Below are 26,221 nucleotides of genomic sequence, written 5' to 3'. Positions count from 1 at the left end.
AGGCTTCATGTTTGTTTGGTGGATCTTGTCCAAATTTCTAAAATACATACATAAAATACATTGGGTTTTTTAAAGGTTCATCAGCAGTTCCATCTGGGATATTTTTCAAATTGGATTTAAAGAAATGATTAAAGTAATGTTTAATTATATGCGGATATATATATATATATATGTATGTGATGGGTCCAGAAGTGAGAAATTTAGTCTCCCAAGGACTGCTAATGTACTTCTGTTCCTGAAGAAGTGTTATTTCTGCTGCTCCATCAGAAATATGCATTGCATTGTTCCCTCTGAGGTATCTTCTAATTTTCAGTCCCAGGCAAGCAAAATGATACTCTTCTCCTTCTCTCCTAACTCCCAAAGGTACCAGCTGAATCTTTTTGCTAGGATGTGCCTTGATCGGCAGTACTTGGCTATAAATGAAATATCTGGCCAGCTAGATGTAGATCTCATCCTTCGCTGCATGTCCGATGAAAATTTGCCTTATGACTTGAGAGCGTCGTTCTGCCGGCTGATGCTGCATATGCACGTTGACCGCGATCCCCAAGAACAGGTGACACCAGTAAAATATGCCCGGTTGTGGTCAGAGATACCTTCTGAAATTGCAATCGATGAGTGAGTATTTTGTGATCAAATGGTTCTCTAAAATGAGGGCCATCAAATACCTAGATGCTTTTTCGCTCTTTTGCACAATGCCTTGTAGCAGTCCTACTGTGAGACCGTATTCAGGAATGTCAGGAGTGACTGCTTGGTGGCTGGCTTTTGGAAAGCAGGAATGCTTGCTCCAGGAGCCACATTTTTTAAAAAAATATATGCTAAAAATGTTACAGAATGGAGCTAGATGGACCAGTGGTCTGAATCGGCATAAGAGTTTTCTGTGTACTTTCTGACTGACTCAAGAAAAGGAAAAGAACCATACGTTTCCTATGGCATTCACCCATTTGAAGTTTTTTGTTTCATTTCTTCAGCTATGATAGCAGTGGAACTTCCAAAGATGAAATCAAGGAGCGGTTTGCACAAACCATGGACTTCGTTGAGGAATATTTAAGAGATGTTGTCTGTCAGAGATTTCCTTTCTCCGACAAAGAAAAAAATAAACTCACCTTTGAGGTAAATATCTTTTTTTTAAAAAAGAAAGCTGAGTTGCAAGACCTCTGAATACAGTAGATGCTAACTCACCCTGGAGCTAAATTGCCCACATAGTTGGACTAATAGTATCAACAGATGAAACTTCTTTATACTAAGACGGGCAAAGCACAACAATAACAAGTGAAATTATACAAAAAAGACCAAAAAGAATAGCAAGTCATTAAAAAGCAGAAAAGCCCACAGAAACAATTGAAGGAGATCTGTTACGAAATACTGAGAAAAGCTCTCCGAAAAAGCACTGCCTTAGGTTGCTGTCCAAAAATCAATGGTAAAAAAATGTAAAAAATATGAACTGGCAGATTTAAATCCAGAATATTCAGCTTCTATATATAATACATCTGTATATGCAGTAAAACACAGTAGAATGCTTATTAAAATACAGAAAATTATGTTTATTATGGCAAGGTATAGTGAAGTGGTACAGTATTGTGTGTTATGATTATATATTCTGAAAAATAAAGGATAGCTGCATCCTGTTCCTCCAAGCAGCTGAGGGTGGTATTCAGGGTGTTACCAACTTTTAATGCTCCCAGTGGCCCAGTCAATTGAGATAGGCTTAGAATTAGTAACTAGCCTGAGATATTCCACTGAGCTTCATCTCCACGGTTGAAGTCTACCAGTGTACCACACTGGCTCTGTGCAGATCCTTTGAATAGTGGGTGCCAGAAAGTCAATATTCAGGTGCTTTGGTACATATCATAGAAATTGTAACAAACCATTTTTTGTTTCTTTTTAAAACAATAGGTGGTAAACTTGGCCCGAAACCTGATCTATTTTGGCTTCTACAATTTCTGTGACCTGCTCAGGCTAACAAAAATCCTCCTGGCTATTTTGGACTGTGTCCATGTTGCTACGATCTTTCCTATCACAAAGGTTGCAAAAGGAGAAGAGAGTAAAGGTATGAATGGCCATGGGGCATAGAGGAAGAAAAACGTGCTATTGAAGAATGATTGGTCTCTGTCAGTGCCATTCGTTTTTGTCACCCTGTGTCAAGGAGTGGGGGAAGCAGGCTTGTAAATTGTAAAAGATAGGCTGTCTAGCACTCCTGAGAAAGCTGACTCCTATCGTGGAGACCTCATCATGAAAGTCAGGTGTGGGGAACACCTAATTTTCCATCCGTATTTGACAAGGTTCCTCTGGTTAATGATGGTGGTAGTTTGTTGCTCCAGGTTGCAGACAATACCCACAGGAGTTTGAGTTTCACATTGGCTGCTGCATTTTTCACATGGTTTCTCCTTTGCTCTCAGGCTGTGCCAGCCAAAGAAACAGTCAATGCTAGGCCTGGGCGATATATCAATATATGAGGAGCAGACCCCAATGTCAGCTATATCACTGGTGAAACCGCCACCGCTCCTGCGTCCCTCTGCTAGCGACTTCCTCCAGCGAGCATTGCTCGCAGAGGGGCTTAGGAGCGGTGGCGGTTTCAGTAGTGATATATCATCATATATCATACTGCGCAGGGGAGAAAAAAGCTGCATCCACGAGGCGCCGATACAGCTTGTTCCTCTCTCTGCATCTTTAAAGTGCTTGGCTGAGAAGTGTGTGGCTGCCGCTCCCTTCAGCTGAGCAGTTAAATGATACCCCAGCCCGGTGCTGGCTTCCATGCAAATGGGGAGAGCACTGGGAATGACTCTGCCAGAGATGGGGAGCCCTCCCCATCCCCAGCAGAGCTGCACAAGGAATACCTGGTACTTTTCCCACTTGTCCATGAGCAGGGAGCACCAGGGATGCTGCTTTGTCCCAGCCCCTCTAGGGCCAGGCGCTGGGGTGAAACTGCCTCAGCACCCGTGGTGAGTGCTGTGGCAATTGCACCCAGCACCTCACAGGCTGAGGCCAATGTGGCTTGTTTTTTCAACATTGCAGGACATTGCCAGACCGTGATGTTTGGCTGGTGATATTGAAAAACCACTATCACCCAGCCTTGTCAATGCACATTATTAACATGTGCATGTGCTCATGAGCTTGCAACTGCATGATTGAACGTGGACTGAGCATATGAGCTGGTGGCACAAAATACATGCCATCTCATTTATACATGTTGTGCAACCTTCAGCATCTCACTTATACCTGGCTTGCATCTGTTCCCATATGTTATCAGTGGGATGCATCCAACACTATCTGTACACAAACGGAATGGGCTTCCACTCATGCAACATATTTATACCTTGCTCTTCCCCATCCATGTAATCTCAAAATCTGCTCCGAAGGAACCTCTGGAATAGATTTTCGAAGTGCATAGTATGGGACAGGAGAGGCAGGTAAAGATCCATTTCTTCTGCCATTGTTTCCCATGGTCAGGGGAGAGGAAGAATAAAGTATAAGGATGCAAATTTTGGGGGCGACTCCCATGTGGATTTCCCCTCAATATGATATAGTGGTAGGGTTTGTTTCTTTATTTAATGCATTGGTGCCCCACTGAAAAGGCTTTCAGTGCACCTTACAAAAATCACTAGTAAGGCAGTCCCTGCCCTTAGGCTTACAGTGTAAAAGATATGTCACACAAGGAGAAAGAGTTGGAGGGGGAAGAGGAGAAAAAAACAGGTCCCAATTCTTAAATGTAACTGCTGTTAATAACTACAACCTGGAATAGAAATTGCTTCGTACAACACAGTATCCATTAAATGTTCCTGCTACTTTCTGTAAGTGTGGAGGGTGTTGCCTATTTCACAGCATGTAGAATTTTTATAACAATGTTGTATCCTTAATTATATTATATCGGATTTGTTTGTTTTATTTTTCTCTGCCTTTGCATGTCCATTTTGTGTATCTGCAGATGAAGGGCGACCTCAAAGCATTTTAATAAATAGCAGAATGCCACAAATACGTTATTTCTGCAGTTTGTAGGTTGCACATGTTGCATCTGATAGATAAGAAGCAGGTACACATTAAATCTGATTCCGCTATACAGTAATGTGTGTAATAGGCTGAGAGAGGTAATGCTGAGACAGGTCTTACCTTAATTACTGTTTTACAAAACTTTATCTTGTATTGTTTCTCTGAAGGGAGCAATGTGATGAGATCTATCCACGGTGTTGGGGAGCTGATGACCCAAGTTGTGCTCAGGGGTGGAGGGTTCTTGCCCATGACTCCTCTTGCTGCTGCCCCAGAAGGTAACGTGAAACAGGTTGAACCTGAGAAAGAAGACATCCTGGTAATGGACACCAAGCTGAAAATCATTGAGATACTTCAGGTATACTTCAGGTGACATAGCTTAGAAAACTATATTGACGCAAGAGCTGTACTGTCATGCTTATGTTGTTTGGGGATTTTTTTCATTCTAGACCATTGTTCTCTTTTTGACAGAATTAGAAATGAATAATTTTTTCACTGGATGGATTGCGTGTAAGCTTTATTTTTTTTTTTAAAAAAAATTACCATTAGAAAAAGAATTAATAAACATTGTTGCAAGTATTAACAAAATACTAATAACAACTACTAATTGCGAACAGTTGCAAATGTTTAACCCATGCCCTCATTAAAACCAGTTACATTAAAACCATTGAACCAGTCACATTAAAACCAGTTACATACTTTAAAACTTTTGCGTGCAAGGTAACTTCAAACAACCCAGCTCCTATAAAACATTGAGCAGTCAGGTTGAAATACTGACATTGTTCAGGAGAGTTGGAGCAGAGCAATCCAATGGAGGTGTTCAGAAAGCTGCGTGCTCCCATGACAGTATTTCCAAGGCTTCGCTTGAGTTCCACTGCAGATCCTATTTTGAAAGCTACGGCTTTGCAACAGGCTGCCTGACATTCAGTGTGCTGAGCATTTTCATCAACCCAACTGGGGCAAGGTTTCTGGGTCAGAGTGCACAGCCTTGGGATAACTACTGAAAAAATATATTATAAATTAGAAGGAAACTGAAACTTTTTGTGTCTGCTCTGTAGCCTGTGCTACTCTTAGATACCGTATTTTTTGCTCTATAAGACGCACCAGACCACAAGACGCACCTAGTTTTTGGAGGAGGAAAACAAGAAAAAAAATATTCTGAATCTCAGAAGCCAGAACAGCAAGAGGGATTGCTACGCAGTGAAAGCAGCAATCCCTCTTGCTGTTCTGGCTTCTGGGATAGCTGCGCAGCCTCCATTCGCTCCATAAGACGCACACACATTTCCCCTTACTTTTTAGGAGGAAAAAAAGTGAGTCTTATAGAGCAAAAAATACGGTAAATGCCATGAGGAAGGGACTGTAGTTCAGTGGATAAAGTACATTTTTTTGATAGTGGAAGGCCTCAGGTTCATTTTCTGGCATTCTGCAGCTAAAACATCAGGTCACAGGTGACAATAACAGGTGAACACTCTGCTTAAAACCCTGAGGAGCTGCTGACAGTTAGGGTCCACAGAACTGGGCTTCATGAGCAAGGCAGTTCCTTTCGTTCCCTAGTTATGCTTATACAGATTTATTGGTTAACTTACCGAAATGTATAAGCATGAACTGACAGGGTAGTACTGACTGATGCTGCCAATGTGAATTAAAACAGGAAAAGCCAGAATGACCATCTTCTTATTTTTACTTAGCTACAACAGGGAAAAATCTGATATATTGTGTTGTTTTGGAAAAGGTGGTTTGTGTTTTGTTTTGTTTTGTTTTGTGTATTCTTTTGTCTAGATACAATATGCATCTATAATATATAATACAAACTAGACCGGTAGATTTTGGTTTTCATGGTAGGAGTTACTTTTGATATCTAATATATTTTAAATGCATGCCTTAAGCACGTGAAAGGGAAGTTCCTTGCTTTTAAAAACGCAAAAGGGGGAGGTAATGAGTTGTGCTATTGAAGCTTCTTCTTTTTTCTTCTTCTTCTTTTTAAAAACACTATGGAATCATCAGTTCATTTTGAATGTGAGATTGGATTATAGAATCTCATGCCTTCTGTGCATATTTAAACATGAGTTTGATGAAAGCAATGCACAGACACCTGATTCACCTACAGGAAGCAATAACCAGGAAATGCCAAATGTACCAGGTCAGTTACAACATGTTCTCTTAAAAGTGCTGTAAAAATTTTCTTAGGTGCTGGTATGTGCCACTTGGTAAAGGTAAAGGTAAAGGGACCCCTGACCAGAGCAGTGCACGGAAATGCCATTTACCTTCCTGCCGGAGTGGTACCTATTTATCTACTTGCACTTTGACGTGCTTTCGGACTGCTAGGTTGGCAGGAGCAGGGACTGAGGAACGGGAGCTCACCCCATCGCGGGGATTCGAACCACCAACCTTCTGATCAGCAAGCCCTAGGCTATGTGGTTTAGACCACAGCGCCACCCGCATCCCAATGTGCCACTTGGTATATTCCCTCAATAATGACTTATTGAACCATTTGTGAATAAAAGCAGAAAAACAGCCATTCCATTGTCCATGTGGGGTTTTTTTAATTAAGCAAGATACAATAATATGCTATCAAACTATAATGACTTTATTAATTTTGGGAAACACTGCTCTAGATTGTGGACTTCATTAGTTACCTCCACATCTTGAGCCCTGTGAGGAAAATTTCTGTAAAGAAAACCCTGTGAAGAAAATAGAAAGGAGAAAGAAAGTACGAAGATTATCAGTATGCATAGTTATTGAGCTTATCCTTTGCACTTTTTGTTTCATTTTTAAACTTTTATTTCAAAAAAAAAGTTCAATAAAGAAATCATATGCGTGCAGTATCACACTATGGAAGACATAAGTTCCCTTTGAAACTATGTAAGGTGGAGGCTGCACAAATTGCTATACTGCTCCTCTGGAAAAATCCAAGGCTGCCTTTAAATATTGCGTGTTTGTGTACGGATGCAGGCATAAGTTTGCATGCACACAATACCCTCACATATTCTACTGTATAACGTAGTTTGAAACAGCTTCACACAGTAGTTGCCCATACAACTGAAATGGATGCCAACTGGATTAAAATTATACAATTGGATTGAAAAACAACCTTTTGGATCTTATTTCACAGAAGATTTCCTTGCCTTTCAGCAGAGGATTCTTATAGTGTAGTTTCTGTGATGGAAAGAATGGTAGCTTGCTTCCTCTGCTCCCCTTAATGAATTTTAAGCTATATTTTCAGCTTGGCATAGAAGACAAAACTGTTTGTTTTCCTTTACAGGAGCTCTTGACTTTGAACACATCGAAGAGCAAGCAGAAGGGATATTTGGAGGCAGGAAAGTAAACTATTGCGATTTGCATTTGTCTGTTCTGAACTGTATGCAAAACTGCTTCTGGACAGTTGCAGGTCACAGTTCTTCAGAGGAGCAAATCACTTGCACTAATCATTCATTTGCGCATACAATAATTGTTACTTTAATTACCATGAATGAGTTAAAATAATTATCCATGTATGTTTCCTAAGGTACTTACTAAATGAGAGGGCAGACCGGGGATGTAAACTGTATTCTTGCAGCTGTGGTTTCATGACCCCATTGTCTGTCCCCCTCCCCTGCTCACAGTGGGTGGGGGTGTCTGTTTGTGGGGTGTGTGGGTGTTAAGAATACCATATAGGAGAACAGGGGTGTGATACAGTATAGCAGCTGCTTGTTCAACAAGACATCCCCTTCCTCTCCTCCCTGCTTCAGCTCCCTGTGCAACCCCAGAATCTGCCCAGGAGCAGGGGGGGGGAACCCCCTGGAACAAATGTGGGGGGCATGTAGGGGCTGGAGGGGAAATAATAAAAACTGGATATCCTGTTGTACAACAGATTTTGGTGGTGCAAATATTCTGGGTGACATTTAGCAATCACTGCTTGCTTGCAAAAAAAAAAAGTGTCTATATCAGGGATGTTGCTGGACTACAGCTCCCATCATCCCTGATCACTGGCCATGCTTGTTGGGGTTCACAAGAGCTGGGAGTCCAGAAACATGTGAAAAGCCACAAATCTCCCACCTTGGTCTAGATTAGTTAGAGAAAGGTAAATACATTTTTAGGGTGTTGCTAAGTTTCAAGAGAATAAACGAGGAGGTGAATTGCTCACAGTGCTGAGATTGTGGTGGTGAGTTGGTGAGATTGCTGCATTACAGGGAGTTGGACTAAATCAGTGGTTCCCAACCTTTTTTGGGCCATGCTCCACCTAAGCATCTCTAAAATCCCGATCCCCCCCCCCCCCGGTGACATATAATTTTTATTATTCAAAAAATGAACTCCTATTCATATGGAGGAAGACTAAACGGCCATTAACTTGGTCAAAACAAGCTATCAAATTGCCCCCCTATGGGGTGTGTGCCCCACGTTGGGAACCATGGGACTAGATGATCCTCAGGGTCCCATCCAACTCCACGGTTTTATCATTCTAATATGAAAAAGGGTGCCCTTCTTCCATTGCCACTGGTAGCTTACACTGTACAGTGATACCTCAGCTTTCGAATGTAATCCATTCTGGAAGACTGTTCAAGTTCTGAAACGTTCGAAAACCGAAAACTCAATAGCCGACAGCTAGGCCTCAGGATCTTACACTCAGCCAAAGCTGTGTAGCTTGTTCGACTTCCGAGGCGTGTTCGTCAATGGAAACGTTTGAAAACCCAGGTACCACTGTATTTGAATTTGAATTTGTGGTGGTTTCTGGTTCCTCTCCCAACATCAGATAGACTAACACAGTTATGGAAGCTGCCTGGAAGTTCTTAAATGGAACCATCCCCCACCCCAGTTTTACTCTATATATTTTTATTATTTTCAGTGAAGAGAATACACCGCTAGATTTGGATGATCATGGTGGCAGAACTTTCCTTAGAGTATTACTCCATTTAACCATGCACGACTACCCTCCTCTCGTGTCTGGAGCCCTTCAGCTACTCTTTAGGCACTTTAGTCAGAGGCAAGAAGTCCTTCAGGCCTTTAAACAGGTAAATGTAGTGTTCTATACCATCCACACTTTCACTCTAAATTTGTGAGATGATGCAAGGGTGTTATGCAACTAATGGATTGCAATTCATGTAAGGTCCAACTGCTTGTCACCAGCCAAGATGTGGACAACTACAAGCAGATAAAGCAAGATTTGGATCAGTTGAGATCAATTGTGGAAAAATCCGAACTCTGGGTGTACAAAGGCCAGGGACCTGATGAAACGATGGATGTAACGACAGGAGAGAATGAACATAAGAAAAAGGAGGTAAGAATAGCTTTTGTCTTTGTTGCATTGCCGGTGTAATGTAGTGGTCAAGAGCAGGAGAGTTCAAATTTCATCTCAGCCTGAAGCTATATACAGTAATGGTGGCTTTGGGGCAAATTGCTTTCTTGCAGTCTTCATTTTGTGTGCTGCCCTCTGCTCCCGAACAATGTCATTGCCTAACTCAGATGGCTTTTGTGAAGGTTGACTGGGTTGATTAAGATGAATAACATTTCAATGTTGTACACAACCTTAAAAGTATTATATTTTAAACATAAGTTCTAAAAGACTTTAGCAAAGTTATTCTAGAATCATAGTTTTATCATTTTGATTTCCCTCTCTTCTCCTCCCACCCCTCTCTCCGTCTTCTTACACCTTTGTTTTGTTGTTGTTGTTGTTGCTGTTTTCTCTTTCCACAGTTTATGTTTATTCCCCCTGCTCCCGGCCAGTTGTATCGTTGTTCATGTTTGTGCAATATATTATTAAAGCTACATTTACATATTTATTCATTTTTAATTCATGGGAATCCTGAAGATTTCCTCTAAGAGGTTTCTTGGTCTGTTTCCCAGCTGCTTTTAACCCTAAAATCTGATTGTCTCCTTTTTTTATTCCATTCATCATGTTATATATGCCTCCTCTAACCTCCATCCCCTGTCCCTATGGCTAAACCATCTCTTCCATAGCTATTCACATTAAACTAAAATTTAGAATAAAAGACCAATAACACAATGTACATATGTGTAATATCTCCTCACTGTTTACTTGCAAACAGTACCACTAATCATACTGTGCCTTTAATGTAACTAGTATTTTTTTTAAAATGCTGCAGTTATATTATTGTGCTGCTATAAGATTTATCCATTTAAAGGAATTGGGGGGGGGGTGGATATATATGCCTTAGGTAAATAGCACGAGTGTGTGACTTGATAATTTGTGAACACTCACGGTAGAAATACCTGTTAGCATTTCACTCCTCCGTAGCTGGATGTGTGATTGTTACATCACATGTCAGTGTTTACTTTCTAGGTTTGGAAATTGTGAGAACGGAAGTCAGTCTTATCTCTCTTCCGCTGTACTGTACTTTTGTACTTTCTTTCTCTCTCTCTTTTGGAGAAGAAGTAAGAGGACGCCATGGTTGCTTTGTCCTGTATATATTGCTTAATAAATCACTTAGAATGCTACACTCACACTCCACAATCATTTCTGCTATACTCTGCTGAGTGAGTGTGCACATGTCTTTTGATATGTGTCGCTGGTGTGCACTGGAACTGATTTGTGAATGTCCCGGGCTACGCTTCATCAGGAAGACGCCCGGAGAGGTCTGTCTCATTCCGGGGGCTGCATGTGCCCCCCAGGCGTGTTCCGACAACACCGCTGCTAAGTTTGTGTTAAAACTGAATATTGGTGAAGAGAGAAAGGTTGGTAAAAGTTTTAAAACTTCTGGAGAGTTTTTGGTGCGAAATAGCTGCTAAAATTTGTACTAATGATCACCAGAATGGGGAGGAGAGGAATGTAATAAATTAATAAATCTTGCTTGTCCCCTAGGAAGGCCACAGCAAATCACGGAAACCCGAAAGCACTAGTAGCTATAATTACAGGGTGGTCAAAGAGGTAAGACTCATCCTTTCCCAGCTGCCCATTACTTTTGCCTTCTTCTTCTTTTCTATGAGTTGAGGAATGCTATGAATGCTATGAATATATACCATGCACCTTTTCCTGTCTGAATATGGAATATTCCTTGCCTCCTAGAAGATAATAGGCCACTGCATGCAAAGAGCTCTGTGCATATACTGGAGCCTTTGTATGCCAAATGAGTTGTTGGATCATGGCACCTGAGTGTATAGTATTTATAATAACTTGGTTTAACTAAATCATTAAACTCTCATAGTGCTATGGACTAGACTAATGAAGTACGGACAATTAATGTATGTGTTAATGGTTTATATAATTCATGCACTAAAATGTACTCAAAGTGCAAGATTTAAAATAATCTACACAGGTTTACTACTGGTTTTTAGAAAGAAAGTAAGAAAAATCTTATGCAACATTGTTGTATAATTTCCATGGACAGTCTTTCAGTCTTAACATTAATTCTAGGGTTATATTCAGGGTTGTGTGTGAATGAAAGAAAAGCTACATGAGGTATAAATTAGGCAAAAGAATCAACTTTGTCCACAGCATTCTGCTTCTTTTGGTCCTTTTGGAAAGGGCAAGGAAGTTGTGTGATGCAAAGAAGGCTTGATCCCTATGCACTGGAAATAATACTTACTGACATGAGAGTTTTGCCTGGTTTTGTGTAAACCACCCTCTCCCCCCCCCCACATATACAAGTGTTTTAGATTGAATCTCCCATTAACTCCAGTCAGCATGGCCAACAGGAGTTGTAGTCTGAAACATCTGGAAGGCACCAGAAGACTTGTCATTGTAGCACTAAAAAGCGGACACTCATTTTCCTTGGTAAAGGAAAGCCAAGATACCTTAGCCAGTGCCAGTTTCCTGTACATGCATGGTGCAATACATGTCATCCAAATGTAATTGCTGTGTCAGTTGCATGCAACATGGTGTACATGTTTTTGTCTTTATCTCCTTAATTTCACTCTGCTTGTTTAATGTTATTCTGTGATTTGTTGAAAGCGAGCTTTTCCTCCAGCCTGTCTGGGGGGGGGGGGGGAACCATTAGTATGTCATCTGGCTCTAAAAGAAATGTGTTTCTGCAGATTTTGCTTCGACTTAGCAAGCTTTGTGTACAAGAAAGCATCTTGGTCAGGAAAAGCCGGAAGCAGCAACAGAGGTTGCTCCGAAACATGGGAGCTCACACTGTGGTCCTGGAGCTCTTACAGATCCCGTATGAGAAAGTGAGGTTTGCATGCATCAGTTACTTTACAATCCATCAACAAACCACTAAAGTGTCTTTAGATCTTCCTAAAAGTTGTCTCTTACAAGTTGCATTGAACATCAAAGGAGCAGTTGCTAAATATTCATGTCTTAACGAATAATTCATTTGTTTGGGGTTTATTGAAGCAGTTTCATACATTAATTACTGCAAGGATGAACAAAATAGAAACTAAGGTTTATATAGTCTTTCCTGGCTGTCTCAAGGAAGCATTGGGCATAACATTACAAAGGTGCCCCCAAGGTTTCTGAGTTTTTCTAGTACAAATTCTTCATAAGTCAGCTGAGGACTTTCCAAGCCTCCTTTTTACTGTGGAAAGACAAATTGAAGCTGTATAGTTCACACAGTGGTCATTATTCTAAGTCACAGCAACAAGTTGGTTTACTTCTTTAAATGTCCTTATAAAAGGGCAATATGCTATATCTGCTTCCAGAATGGCCAGTCAGATGAAGATAATGGAGGCACATGTTGCTGTGGTTCAGAATGGGGGGGGGGGCATATGTATTCCATTTTTAGTCTTGAAGTCCTCTAGTCCACACAAAGAAAAGCATTGTGCTGGAGAAACTGAGAAGGAAGGAGATTTGTGCCTCCTTAGGCAAGGAGTCTGGACTCATAAGTAAAGCAGGAGGGAAGCAAACATAGCAGCCCTACAAGTATTTTAGTTAATAAGCAGAAAAATAAGAATAATGCAACTAGTTCTGGCTGATATTTCAAGGCATATTATTATAGATCCTAATCCTAATCTGACACACTGCTTGAGATGTAAAGGTAAAGCACCCCTGACAGTTAAGTCCAGCCGCGAACGACTCTGGGGTTGCGGCGCTCATCTTGTTTTACTGGCTGAGGGAGCCGACATTTGTCCACAGACAGTTTTTCCAGGTCATGTGGCCAGCATGACTAAGCCGCTTCTGGCGAAACCAGAGCAGCGCATGGAAACGCCATTTACCTTCCCACCAGAGCAGTACCTATTTATCTACTTGCACTTTGACGTGCTTTCGAACTGCTAGGTGGGCAGGAGCTGGGGCCGAGCAACGGGAGCTCACCCCTTCGTGGGGATTCAAACCGCCGACCTTCTGATCGGCAAGCCCTAGGCTCTGTGGTTTAGACCACAGCGCCACCCACGTCCCCATTTAAACATTACAGAGCCTTTAAAAACTTAATCTCTCGCTCTCTCCCCCCCACCCCAATTTATCCCAGTTTGCAGCATGCTTTAAAAGGGGAATGGGAATACTGGTATTTTGAAATTAGAACTGAGCAGACAGGTCAGTTTGCTTAAGCACCTCGTAAATCAATTTAACTTTAATTTATTCTGGGGCACTTGTGCCTTGTTATTCCAGGCTGACGATACAAGGATGCAGGAGATCATGAAGCTCGCCCATGCATTCCTGCAGAACTTCTGTGCTGGCAACCAACAGAACCAAGCATTGCTCCACAAGCATATAAACCTGTTTCTCAACCCTGGGGTAAGAAGTTAACTGAAAAATATAGAAAAGAATGCAAACCTTTTCCTGATTGGGGGCTGTAACCAGAGTTACTTGAGAGTGGAAATCTGCTTTTGCAAAGTAGCTTCCCACACCACACCCCCTGCCCTGCTTACTGCTACCCCTATGTTCTCCAAAAGCTCTCCTGGGGGCTGCTTCTAGTTTTCCAAGCTGCTTTGTTTAATTTCTTACAAGCCCACCACCACTGCTATGGCATTTCGGCACTTTACAGCCTTTTCATGAGTTTTCCAGATTTTCAGCAGGACTACCATTCATTAGACAGAGTGGGACAGTCATCTCAGGCAGCAAGGCTGTTCTTTAACCCCTAAACTATTTCTGCTGATCTCAAGTGCATGGAGGACAGTGTCCTTTCCCCAGTGTTGTAGTGAGATTGTGCTTCTGTATGTGGAGGGTTGGGGTGGGGGAGGAAATACGTAATAAGTTGGAAGGAATGAGATGTATTGCGTTGTGTACACTAGGCCTGCACAACTTACGCTCCTTATGCACTACAACTTACAGTGCAGCCTGCCTTTTTCTTCTTCTTTCTACTGGTTTGTTGGAACTGCAAGAAAACAGGGAAAGTTGTAGTCTACCTGGAAGGCCACAATACATTGCTGCTAAGTTGCTAATGGCATGGTGTAGGCCTATTGTGGGGGTTTTCTAAGGAAAAAGAGAGTTCAAGCAGTTCAGGGACAGAGGAAAATATCCTCTTAAATACTTCTGTGTCAATATGTTCAGAATGCCTGATTTCTGAATCTTCTCTGACCAAACTCGCCTTCCATCAGCTTGCTTTCAGAAGTTTATCTGTTAGCACTAAACCTACTGTTCTGCTCTAATATGCATTCCCTAAAAGCTTCCAAAGTGTTGTGGTGTCGACTTTGTCAGGATTCACATTTTTCTCTACTACTGTCCCTTTTAATAGATCCTGGAGGCTGTAACGATGCAACATATCTTCATGAATAACTTCCAGCTTTGCAGCGAGATTAATGAGCGGGTGGTTCAACACTTTGTGCACTGTATTGAAACTCATGGACGGAATGTCCAGTACATTAAGTTCCTGCAGACAATTGTTAAGGCCGAAGGAAAGTTCATTAAGAAGTGCCAGGATATGGTCATGGCTGAGGTGAGAAGGCTGTGTTATACATATTTGTGAGCATAAAATCAGCCTGAGGAAAATCCATGCAAAGAGAAACTAGTTGGTGGACAGGCACTGCTGCCTAGGCGTCAGCATTATGAAACTTCAGATTAATTGCAATGGGTTGTCTCCAACAAAGTTGGAATTCAATTATTTATTTTCTGGCGTTGCACGCAAGCCGTTTGCACATAGGTGGGGAAGATGTATTTATTGCTAACTTAGGAAATATCTGAGCAGTGTACAGTAATATGTATGCAATAACACATGAAGCACAGTGTTTTTTTTTAAAAAACAACAACAAAATGTTTAGCTAATCAGGAATATTTTATTAGGAAGTCTCTCCTTAAAGAAATCTGTGTGTCATCATCACCAATGTCCGGCAGCAAAATGAAAGACTTTTTGATTTAACCCATCATTTCATTATATTAACTAGGTGGTTCTTTTCTGTTTACCCTCAATCTGGTTATGGACTGCTTGTTTTGAAAGTTTGTAGCTTGCACCAGTCTGGTGCTTTAGTAGTGGCTTATAATTTTAGGAAATAAATAAATAAGCGATCAAAACAAACATCGTAAAGTGCTTTGTACACCGATAAAGCTGTAGAAATCATTAATCTTCAGAGAGAGATAGCATGCATGTTGGTGCATATGAAAACTTGATTATATTTTCTCTGTTTTTTATGTTTAATGGGACAATAATTATACTCTTTCGCCAGCTTGTCAACGCGGGGGAAGATGTCCTTGTTTTCTACAATGACAGGGCCTCTTTTCAGACACTAGTGCAGATGATGAGATCAGAACGGGACAGGATGGATGAAAACAGTGCTCTAATGTATCATATCCATTTAGTTGAGCTGTTGGCTGTTTGCACTGAGGGCAAAAATGTCTACACAGAAATCAAGTGCAATTCTCTCCTCCCTTTGGATGACATTGTTAGGGTGGTGACCCATGAGGACTGCATACCTGAGGTGAGGTTCTGTCCATCGTCCTTTCTTCCCCTTCCTCAGAGGTCTCATCCAAATAACTCTCTGGTCACTTTTATCTATCACTCAAATTTAAGGACCTGCTGCTCCCTGACAAGTTTTCTAAGAGGGGCTTATGTAAGTCGGCAGAAGGATTCCAAGTTAGCTTTTAAGTATAGAACTTTATAATAAATTCAAAACCTACCTATAAAACAATTGTTTTGCACATTAACCTCACTGTGGTTGTCAGTATCCCTATAATACTGGGGGGAAACCTACAGAAGCAGGGTTAAATCCTGTTCACTGCAGATTATTCTTGTTATCAGCAGAACAATTAACTTTATTATTAGAGATAATTAGATGGCCAGCCATTACTAAGGTTTTCTTATCGCCTGTGTTTTCCTGTCTGCAGGTTAAAATTGCCTATATAAATTTCCTGAATCATTGCTATGTAGACACAGAAGTTGAAATGAAAGAGATTTATACAAGCAATCACATGTGGAAACTCTTTGAGAATTTCCTTGTTGACATCTGTAGGGTAAGTGTTTTCAATATTTGGAAATATTAAAAAAGCTGAGTGACACAAAGCACCCATAACTGACTGCTAATCACATCACATCATATAGTTAACACTCATGAAAGTACTATCCATTGCCTTAGTTTCATACATTTTCATTCATCCATGGCTATAGGATTCAATGATAAGGATGATGTATGGCCAAAGCTAATTATATGTACAGAGCACATCTGTACATGCCTTGAAGGCTCTTCACACAGTCAAGGTTCCTAGCACTTTAGTCCTTCTCACTCTTGGGTTGCTTCTAGCTGTAACAAAATAAAGTACGGCAAATTGAAATTAGGTGGGGTAAAATTCTTTGTTCTCCTGACACGTCGTCTCTTCGTTAGAATTTGTGGGAACTTCTGCCTTAGTTCATGTTGCTATAGTGTTGTACAAATGATGCCTACAACAAAATGTTGCAGAGTTTATTTTCCCTCTCGTTTCTGTTTGGCTCTTCAGTTGGCCACTCCCTTTAAGTAGAGAGCATTCTATTCTCTCCCACCCTCACAATCCAATTTCACTTTCTATTCCATGACCACAGAACACGCTCTGTCCTCAACGGGCTGTTTTCTTTTGCTGCCTCAGGTTCCCCCTCTTCTTTTTACAAACCTTGAAGGTTCCCTTGAGAATTGAGATATCTCATATTTGTCAGTAGCACAATTTTTACTACAGTCCTGGTATCACTCGTTATTGTCAGGAGTTTGCTGTCAGGAGTGAGGTATCACTTGAGTTTATGTCTAGTACAGTCTATGGTATTTCAGAAAGTGCATATCGCAATGATATCAGCTTGCATTTGTCGGGGAATTATCATTATTGTATAGGGTTTTGTTTTTGTTTTGTTTTGTTTTAATGTGAATTGTTTTCCAGACTTGCAACAACACCAGTGACAGGAAGCATGCAGATTCTGTATTAGAGAAGTATGTGACTGAAATAGTGATGAGTATAGTTACCACTTTCTTCAGTTCCCCATTCTCAGATCAAAGCACAACTCTGCAGGTAAGAAACCAAGGGGAATTATTTACACACACACACCCACAAAAATATTTTGTTGTACTATTTACTATTTGCTCCACCTGTGAAGCAGAACAGCATTTGTGCATCAGACTAGAACACCAACATGAGTTTGAAAATGGTGGTGTCTTCTGATAGTGTTTCTCTGTGGTTAACTTTATGGCAGTGAACCTTACAAAAGCAGTGAGTCCATTGCTTCGGTCATTTCTCATTTCCCTAAAAGTGTGGGGGTGTGGGAGCTTCCTGCTCGTCTCTAGTATTCATTTAGTAATGCTGGAGTATGGGAAAGTCCCTGGAAAACAGGAACAATTTGACACATTTCCCCTCCATGCAGACTGTGTGCATGTTTCCTGCGATTGCCCCAGCCCCCATGACTGAGACATGTACTGCTGCCTATCAAGTTGAGCATTCTGTTTCCTATAATGGGCAACCATATGCCTGTGGGAAACCGACAACCAGCTCAGGGAGGCATTAGCCCTCTCATACTGCTGTTCTCAGCAACTGGTATTCAGAGGCATGCTGAGGTAGAATATTAGCCATAGTTACTAGTAGCCATTGATAACCCTCCGTGAACTTGTCTCGTCCACTTTTGAAGTTGGATGGCTGTCACCACATCCTGTAGCAGAAAATTCTGGCTGTTCCAAATCTCCCACTATTCACTTTGGAACCTCCAGATGGTTAAGTGGTCTATAAATAGGAAAAATGTAATTTAGCTTCATTGGATGAGCCCAGTTCTAGTACAGTGGTACCTTGGGTTACAGATGCTTCAGGTCACAGACTCCACTAACCCAGAAATAGTACCTCAGGTTAATAACTTTGCTTCAGGATGAGAACAGAAATCGCATGGCGGTGGCGTGAGGCCCCATTAGCTAAAGTGGTACCTCAGGTTAAGAACAGTTCCTGGTTAAGAAAAGACCTCCAGAACGAATTAAGTTCTTAACCCGAGGTACCACTGTATTAATGAAAGAGGGGGTGGGGAGGACTTCTCTCTATCCATTTTCTCAACACCTTGCTCCTGGTAAACTGAGAAGCTATATACATTGTAATATTTGGTGTGAATTTCTCTAGACCCTTAATCACTTTGATTGTCCTTTTCTACACCTGTCCCAGCATTATAAAAAAAGATTAGGGCCAACATAAGTGAACATTCATGGAATGTTTATGTTGACCCGTGCCTCCTAGTCCTGAACAATGTCCTCCTAGGGTGAGGTGGCGCAGATTGATGCAGAAAAATTCAATATCATATTTTATGTAACAAAAAATGAGTCAAATAATGTATTTTTTGCTTTATGCATGGCATAACTAATCAATATTATAATAGCAATCAAAAGAACCATTGTAGTTAGAAGATAACAAGAATATAATGACTTGAGTAAAAAATGGGTTTTGTATCATTCTGCCCCACCTACGGGGCACTTTGATACAAAGCGTAAATTTTATGAGAATGGTAACTATTTACAAAAATTTAATGAAAAAACAGTTTTTATTGTGGGAGATCATAATCAGCCTTACAATTTGTTACTTAAAATCTAAATAACGTATCAAAACCAACAGTGTTTCACACATATCATAGACTTTGTGGTTTTCTTAACAAAACATCAAAACTTGTATTAATCTTTCCTCAAACACTTCTCCATTTAAAAAAAATTTTGAAAAAACTTTAAAAAGTATAAGAACTCACATTAGATCATAAAAAAATAGTAATTTAAACAAAATTCTTATAAGAAATAAGATAATTACTTAATGTTTAGCTTCTATTGCACATTATATCCACTGAAGTCAATAGAAAAAGTACAAAGAGATGATGTTTGAGATGTGCCCTTTGAGAAATTCAGTTTTGGCAACTGCAAAACAACATCCTTGAAATCAACGCTTGCCTTATCTTCTACAGTGGGGAAGACACACATACAAGATCTTGGTTTTTCCCTGAGATACGACATTTGAAAATCGGTCATATTATATTTAGAAATGACTTTGGCCTCGTAGTAAACAACAGTTTTCTTTCTTTTCAAATTTAATGAGTAGGAAATCTCCAACATTTATATTTTCAGGACTGGGAACATCAAAATTTATATCCTCATCTTTTGGAAAACAGAATAACTAGTTTAGAGATTTTATGCAAACTTGTATATTGGGGCACTATTGTACACTAGCGGGGCACTTTTATACGTATTAATGTGCCCAGTGTCTTAGTGTATCAAAGTACCCCAATGGACATTTTCAAAAAACTAACGCTTATTAATAAAACCACTGAACTTATTTAAAAATCACGTGTAATCCTGATTACTGAGTGGAATAACTCAGTATTTGGTATTTTTAAATCTTAACTAAACGACATAAAACAGCGTTGGAACACTTTTACATTTCACGTACTTTTCTAGTTGGCTGCACTAAAAACACACCTACTCTCATCAAACGCCAACAGCTAACTGGCGGGCAGCGTGTTGTATTCGCACATGTATAGACACATTTTAATGATGTCACGATATGAATAACGTTTCTCAAAATTGAAATGTTGCTGGTGTATCAATGTGCCCCATGCATCAATGTGCCCCGCCTCACCCTACATATAATCCCTCAAGACTAATGCGCAGGGGGTAGCAGAAAGCCTCATTCTTCTCCTGTCTTCCTTTGTACCATTTCTTGCACGACTGACTTCTTCCTCCTTCCAGAGAGCTGTGTGGCAGCCTTGACAGCTGCTCATCGGCTCCTGTCACAATAGCAGCGAATGGCTGAATTCAGTGACACTTTAATAGTAGAGGAAACTTTCCGAGTATCTGTCATTAGTCCTCTAAATAGTTTTTCATATGGTGCCTTGTGGGTGGTTTACTATTCTCTACACACACCCCCCCCCACCAAATGCTTCAGTTCTCACATTTTGCAGTGGCTATTGGAAACTCATTCAAAACATGGCTAGGTTTATGTTTGGATTTCATTGCATTCTGGGTATTTGAGCAATACTGGCAGATTAGCAATTGGGATGCATCTGCTGGGTATATGCTGATATGCAGCTGCCATAGACACTGTTGTGGATCACTTTGTGCATTGGATGTAGAACCATTTCTATCTAAACCAGAGAGAATTGTGAGAGATATTGCATTTGGAGAGGTTAAATTGAATCAATTTGTCCATGCAACTGTTTTGGGATTGTGCCTGTCAATGGATCCCACAGAAATACAGGGACTTTTCCCACAGTTACGCCAGGAAAATTGTTACTGTCCCCATGTTGAAATAGAGAGGAAGATGTGATGCCTTGAAAGTCTATCCATGAGTGCTTGAGCTTAACCTGAAATGACATGGATGGATGTATTTAAATTGACTTCTCTCTAATGTAACTGACAGTTTTAGTTCCTGTGGGTAATGACTGCTTTTATTTCCTGCCCATGCTCTTTCAAAATACGTTTCCCCCTTCTTTTCTCTAATGCTTTTTACATACTCTCTCCATATAACAGCAATCAGTCTTTGCCAAACTAAAAGAGGTACTTTTTGGAAGCTCCTGATCTGCTTTAGTTTCTGTGTTAGTGTCACTAACTTCCATTAGCTAGTTGAGATGCTTAAGATGTAGATAATAGGTATAATAGATATTACTATTTATTAATTGGTTTTTTTTCTACTATTGGTAGGCTTGTCTACACATCCCTGGAAAATCTTCCTTTTGGGGTTGTTAGTCCTTGCTAAAATACAAAGCTTGAACAAAATTACTACTCCTGCTCTACGACGCAGTAATTATATTACTGGTTTAGGAAATGTCGGTCATGGGTGAGATTTGGCACAGCAGAGTTCTGATAATCTCGGGGTATCCAGCCTATCCATAGTGGAAAAATATTACAATATATTCCTGTATCTCTTTGTTCCACACCAGTTGGTTATGTTGCTTTCAACCCTGAAGCTAGGAATGTGGATTTTAGAGACATTTAAAATATATAACATATTTTTCTGTGTATAAGACTATAATTTTTCCTGAATTTTTGAAGTTTAAAGTAAGGGGTCATCTTATACACGGATAGTGCATAGTGCATTTTCTTAATTTTGAAAAATCTCTTAATTTTGGAAAAATATGGTAAGTTGTGTTCCAGAACGATCAAAATAAAAACAATTAAGGAACACTTTTAATTGTGCAATAGAGCTTTAATATTTTCTTCATCCTTCCTTTAGTTTTAATAACATTATAGAGCCACCTGCTGGTCAGTTGTAAATTTAATTCCTTTTTTTCTCCGTAAATTCTTAAAGAAAAATGTTTTTTCTATCTTTTCCTTTATCAAATTAGCATGTGCTGAGCATATCCTAGTTAAACTTGATCATCAAAATCAGTCACAATCTTTTTACTGTTTTACAATGCATATGTAGCTCAGAAGCTCAATTTGGTTTTGCTTTCAAAGTGCCTTTGGACTCCTGAACAAACCCACTAGTTTGCTTAGCATCCTGACAGACCCCTTAGTTCTCCAAATATAAGAAGAAGCTTTCGGAACTGTTCCCCTGCCTCAGACTTATGCTTGTGTGTGTGCTTGTTTCAGACTCGCCAGCCTGTATTTGTGCAGCTCTTGCAAGGTGTGTTCAGAGTGTATCACTGCAACTGGCTCATGCCTAGCCAAAAAGCATCAGTGGAAAGCTGTATCAGAGTACTTTCAGATGTAGGTAAGAAAACTGTGTGCATGCATTTAAACATAATATATGCAAGATCTGTCACTTTATATTACATCAGTGCTTATTAGAACACCTGTTGAGTGGCAGCAAAAGCACTCCAAGGTCCATCTTCTCCCCTTCCCTCCACTATTTTTATAGTGGTTCAAGTGATACTTTTTATTGAGACAATTTGTACTGATGAGCCTAGGAGCCTTTTAAGATTTACAGGCCAAGTTCTGTGCAATCTCAAACTTTACTGCCCTTAGCAATAATAGCAAGTCCAATAAAATATATAATTTGAACTGTTGTGTGCCCGATCTGTCTTTGTAACCAACAACACACATGAGATATTCAATTTCTAGTTGATTTTTGAGATGTGGCTGGCTTTAGTCCCAAGGCATGTGGGACAATAAGCAGATCTGGAGTACCATCATTTAATAAAGTGGTCCTGAAGTTGCCTGGCAAGCTCTTGTCCATTTGAAAGAACAGACTTTCTTACTCAACAGATAAATGAGGGATGAAATAACCATGCCCTACTTTGAATACTCTCCATATTTAGATGACACTATTTTGCCATTCTAAACCTTCTACAAATTTTTATGCATACAAGCCATGACTTTTTATTAGGCAGTTTTTGTTTTTGTTTTAACCTTATCTCTCGGCTATCCAGGCTGACTTGTCTCTCTTGGTGACTGGTGGATGTTCTTCCTAGACCAAAACAGCCCTTCCATGTAAATGCTGCTGTATGCAAAATATACATATGTTCTGGATACATACAAAATATTTTTCTTTGCTCTTGCTAATACTTCTGGCTTCTCATGCGCTGATTGATGTATATCAGTGATGTATATATTGGTGCAATTGATTGGATTTGTCAGCAGATTCAAATCATGTCTATTTCTATTGATCTTTTTAAATATATATATTTATAATGACAGCTGAATTCACAAATACTTGCTCAGGAATTCATCAGCTTAAATCAGCTTCATGCTGGTGTATAAACTTTGTTGAGTAAATAACTACTTGCTGGTTCCTGAAACTGGTTTGAGGCCACATCCATAATCGGTAAAAGCGGAATTTCATTGTGTGCTATGGATGCATGACCTGACCTCACACTGAAAGATTAGGTCAGGGGTCAGCAAACCTTTTCAGCAGGGGGGCGGTCCACTGTCCCTCAGACCTTGTGGGGGGGGGGGCTGGACTATATTTTTTTGGGGGGGGGAATATGAACAAATTCCTATGCCCCACAAAATGAGATGCATTTTAAATAAAAGCACACATTCTACTCATGTAAAAACACCAGACAGGCCCCACAAATAACCCAGAGATGCATTTTAAATAAAAGGATACATTCTACTCATGTAAAAACATGCTGATTTCTGGACCGCCCGCAGGCCAGATTTAGAAGGCGATTGGGCCGGATCTGGCCCCCAGGCCTTAGTTTGCCTACCCATGGATAAGGTTCTGAAATCGAAAATTGAGAAGATGTGGAAGGAGACCTCCTCTGTTCTTCCTACAATTTTGCAAAAGTGTATATATCTGGCTGCTGTTTGCGTTTTTGGTTTTGGCAAAAATATTAACATTCTCAAACTTGCTACATATGTGGTACTTGGGGTGCTTTGCCATCAGTGCAGATATGTGCTGTTCGTTCTGCATACTGAAAACTGCTTCACATCCTTAGCCTATGGTTGTTCCTGCCACAAGGTACTGCCAAGGGGCCATGCTTTTCTGTATAACTGAGCTGTGTTTAATATACAGTTGTGCATATATTCTTTTTAACTTTAACATGACTCGTGTAGAAGAAGGAGATGGTTATAAAGCATTTTAAAGAAATTAAATCTAAGTAGAATAAAAGAACTTTAATAGCTAGAACAGTTCATTACCATGGTAATGCACAAATATGCTTGTGGACATTTATGTGCATAATATGGTTTTAACACACTGTTCTGTTTCAGTTGATGTGTGTACTAATTGTATGGGTCTGACCAACATAGAATAAAGCAGTGCTATTACTTCCCATGATCTGGGCTCTATGTGTCCATTAAAATAGCCTGAAATTCTACATGCATCGCACCACTGGCTTGCGTTCAACTTGCGATCAAGACACCTAGACCTGGTCTCTCCCCAGTCCTTGCACCCATTGCTATTATTTTGTACTTAAGATGCAGGAGTTTTCATTATCTATGCTAAATTCCAATTCCAGTTCCAGCTGTTAAGATCATTTTGAATCATGATTCTGTCATCTTTGATGTTGGCTTCCCCTCCCAGCTTTGGGTCATAGGGAAATTTGATAAGCCACCCCCTATATACATCCTTGCCCAAGTCATTAAAATGTTGAACAGAATGTTCAGGGTATTGTAGTGGAGAGAACAGGTCAGAAAATCCAATTACACATGCAGCCTTTCATCTGCACAATTTTTGATCCAACCCATGCAACTATTTCATAGTGTTCTACAACAATGTGTGTGTGATTACACGGAGTGAAAAACGATATTTGTTTGTTCTACTCACAACAATTCTCCACCTCCCTCCCCTAAGGTGAACAAAACTCCTTGTTGGAACTTGCCGTAATACATCTAGATTTTGTATGATCAATATGAATAAGCACCTTATGAGAAGAAAAACGTTCTGAAATGCACATTCTGTGACATACTGTTGGATCATGGAGACACTTTCATTTGTCTGTTTCAGCAAAGAGCAGAGCAATTGCCATCCCGGTTGATCTGGACAGCCAAGTAAACAACCTCTTCCTGAAATCTCATAACATAGTACAAAAAACAGCAATGAACTGGAGGATGACAGCAAGGAATGCTGCTCGGAGAGATTCGGTGATGGCTGCTTCTAGGGATTACCGCAACATCATTGAGAGATTGCAGGTGGGTACATAGCACAGTGTGCTAAAAGGATCTTTCTGAACTGGGTAAATGGGTAATAAAATGGCAAAAAAGCGATGCACACTGGGTCAGAAAAAAAATTCCAAATTTCAAAAAATGTTCTATTGGGGTCTGGACTGGCAGTGACTGCCTAGGAATGAGCCCTTGGGGTTCTGGTAGATAGCTTGATGAAGCTGCAAAAAGGTGAAATTCAGCGTTGGGGTGATTGGGAAATAAATACAATAAAATAAAACAAAAAAAATGTTTTATAGAAACATATACTGAGACCACACTTTGCATAATGCATACAGTTTTGTTGCATCACCTCCAACAGGCTATTCTAGTGCTAGAAAAGTTTCGGAAAAGGGCAACCAATCCACTTGGTACTTTTTAGTTAGGAGAAAAGGCAAGTTAGAGGGGATGTGATATAGAGGTGGAAGATGGTGTGGAGAAAATGGCTAGATCTCTCTCATAATACTAGAACTCAGATTCATCCAGTGAACCTGAATGTACCTCTTCACACAACATGTAGTTAAACTATAGAATTCGCTCCATAGAATCAAAGAATTGTAGAATTGGAAGAGATGCAGAGAGTCATCTAGTCCGACCCCCTGCAAGCAGGAATCTTAACTAAAGCATCCATGACTAATAATAATAATAAATTTATTATTTATACCTCACCCATCTGGTGGCTTCCAACAACATTAAAAGCTTCCCTAAACAGGGCTTCCTTCTGATGTCTTCTAAAAGATAGCCATCCAACCCACGCTTAAAATCCTCCCATGAATTTAAAGACGATTAGACGAATTCATAAGACTAGAGGATAAAGCTGGTAATTGCTACTGGTCACAATGGCTATGTTCAGTTCTCCCCTGTTGGAGGCAGTACACTTCTATGTATCTGTTGCTGGGAATCAAAAGCAGAAAGAGTGCTGTTGCATTCAGGTCCAGCTTGTGGACATCCCATAGACATAGTTGGCCACTGTGAGAACGGGACACTTGACTTGATGAGCCATTGGCCTGATCCAGCCAGCACTCTTCTCATATTTATTTTTTAAAGAGTTAGGTTGTATTTACACGAATATGGGAAATGGCATTAGTTGCTTGTGCAAGAGATATTCAAGACAGCATGTCTTGCTTCTGTAAGCCACACATACTTTCATTTACAGGGATGTGTCTTGCACAGTGAGCATTGTATTCAATGTAGTTCAGAACTGCATAGATAACACATTTAGAAAGCTGTGTGAAGTCCCTCCTCCCACACCACAGTCTGGAAGACACAGACCATTAAATTGGTGGGAATTGTAGCAGTGGGGATGAGGAATATTCAGGGTACCAATCAGCCACACCTTCTTCCAGGTAATCCATTACATTCCCCCACCACAACAGACACTCTGAGTTTCACGACCAATGAGCATGTTCATTCATGATCTCTGAAAAGTTCATTTTTTATTTCT

The 26,221-nt window shown here is 40.2% G+C and overlaps 2 protein-coding genes across 5 annotated transcripts in view; one reads left to right on the top strand and one right to left on the bottom strand.

Moving 5' to 3' along the window:
- Nucleotides 1-26,221, top strand: part of ITPR1 (inositol 1,4,5-trisphosphate receptor type 1) — a 216,347-nt gene that overhangs the window by 99,301 nt on the left and 90,825 nt on the right. For all 4 annotated transcript variants that reach the window (XM_080995581.1, XM_080995580.1, XM_080995579.1 and 1 more), the window contains 17 exons: nt 364-615; nt 969-1,110; nt 1,894-2,047; nt 4,152-4,339; nt 5,986-6,121; nt 7,244-7,298; nt 8,804-8,969; nt 9,065-9,235; nt 10,778-10,843; nt 11,950-12,087; nt 13,463-13,588; nt 14,529-14,729; nt 15,454-15,705; nt 16,112-16,237; nt 17,126-17,254; nt 21,784-21,904; nt 24,584-24,768. In XM_080995581.1, coding sequence (XP_080851707.1) covers nt 364-615; nt 969-1,110; nt 1,894-2,047; nt 4,152-4,339; nt 5,986-6,121; nt 7,244-7,298; nt 8,804-8,969; nt 9,065-9,235; nt 10,778-10,843; nt 11,950-12,087; nt 13,463-13,588; nt 14,529-14,729; nt 15,454-15,705; nt 16,112-16,237; nt 17,126-17,254; nt 21,784-21,904; nt 24,584-24,768 — 2,608 coding nt within the window. The remainder of the gene's footprint in view (nt 1-363; nt 616-968; nt 1,111-1,893; nt 2,048-4,151; nt 4,340-5,985; nt 6,122-7,243; nt 7,299-8,803; nt 8,970-9,064; nt 9,236-10,777; nt 10,844-11,949; nt 12,088-13,462; nt 13,589-14,528; nt 14,730-15,453; nt 15,706-16,111; nt 16,238-17,125; nt 17,255-21,783; nt 21,905-24,583; nt 24,769-26,221) is intronic.
- Nucleotides 6,644-26,221, bottom strand: part of LOC308471645 (uncharacterized protein) — a 132,351-nt gene continuing 112,773 nt past the window's right edge. Inside the window, exon 5 of the transcript XR_013983034.1 lies at nt 6,644-6,662. The gene's annotated coding sequence lies outside the window, so the exon portion shown is untranslated. The remainder of the gene's footprint in view (nt 6,663-26,221) is intronic.

This window comes from Podarcis pityusensis, assembly GCF_964106645.2.
Source record: "Podarcis pityusensis genome assembly, chromosome: 2".
In the NCBI taxonomy this organism is placed as follows: domain Eukaryota; kingdom Metazoa; phylum Chordata; class Lepidosauria; order Squamata; family Lacertidae; genus Podarcis; species Podarcis pityusensis.
This window is presented reverse-complemented; position numbering and strand designations above follow the sequence as displayed.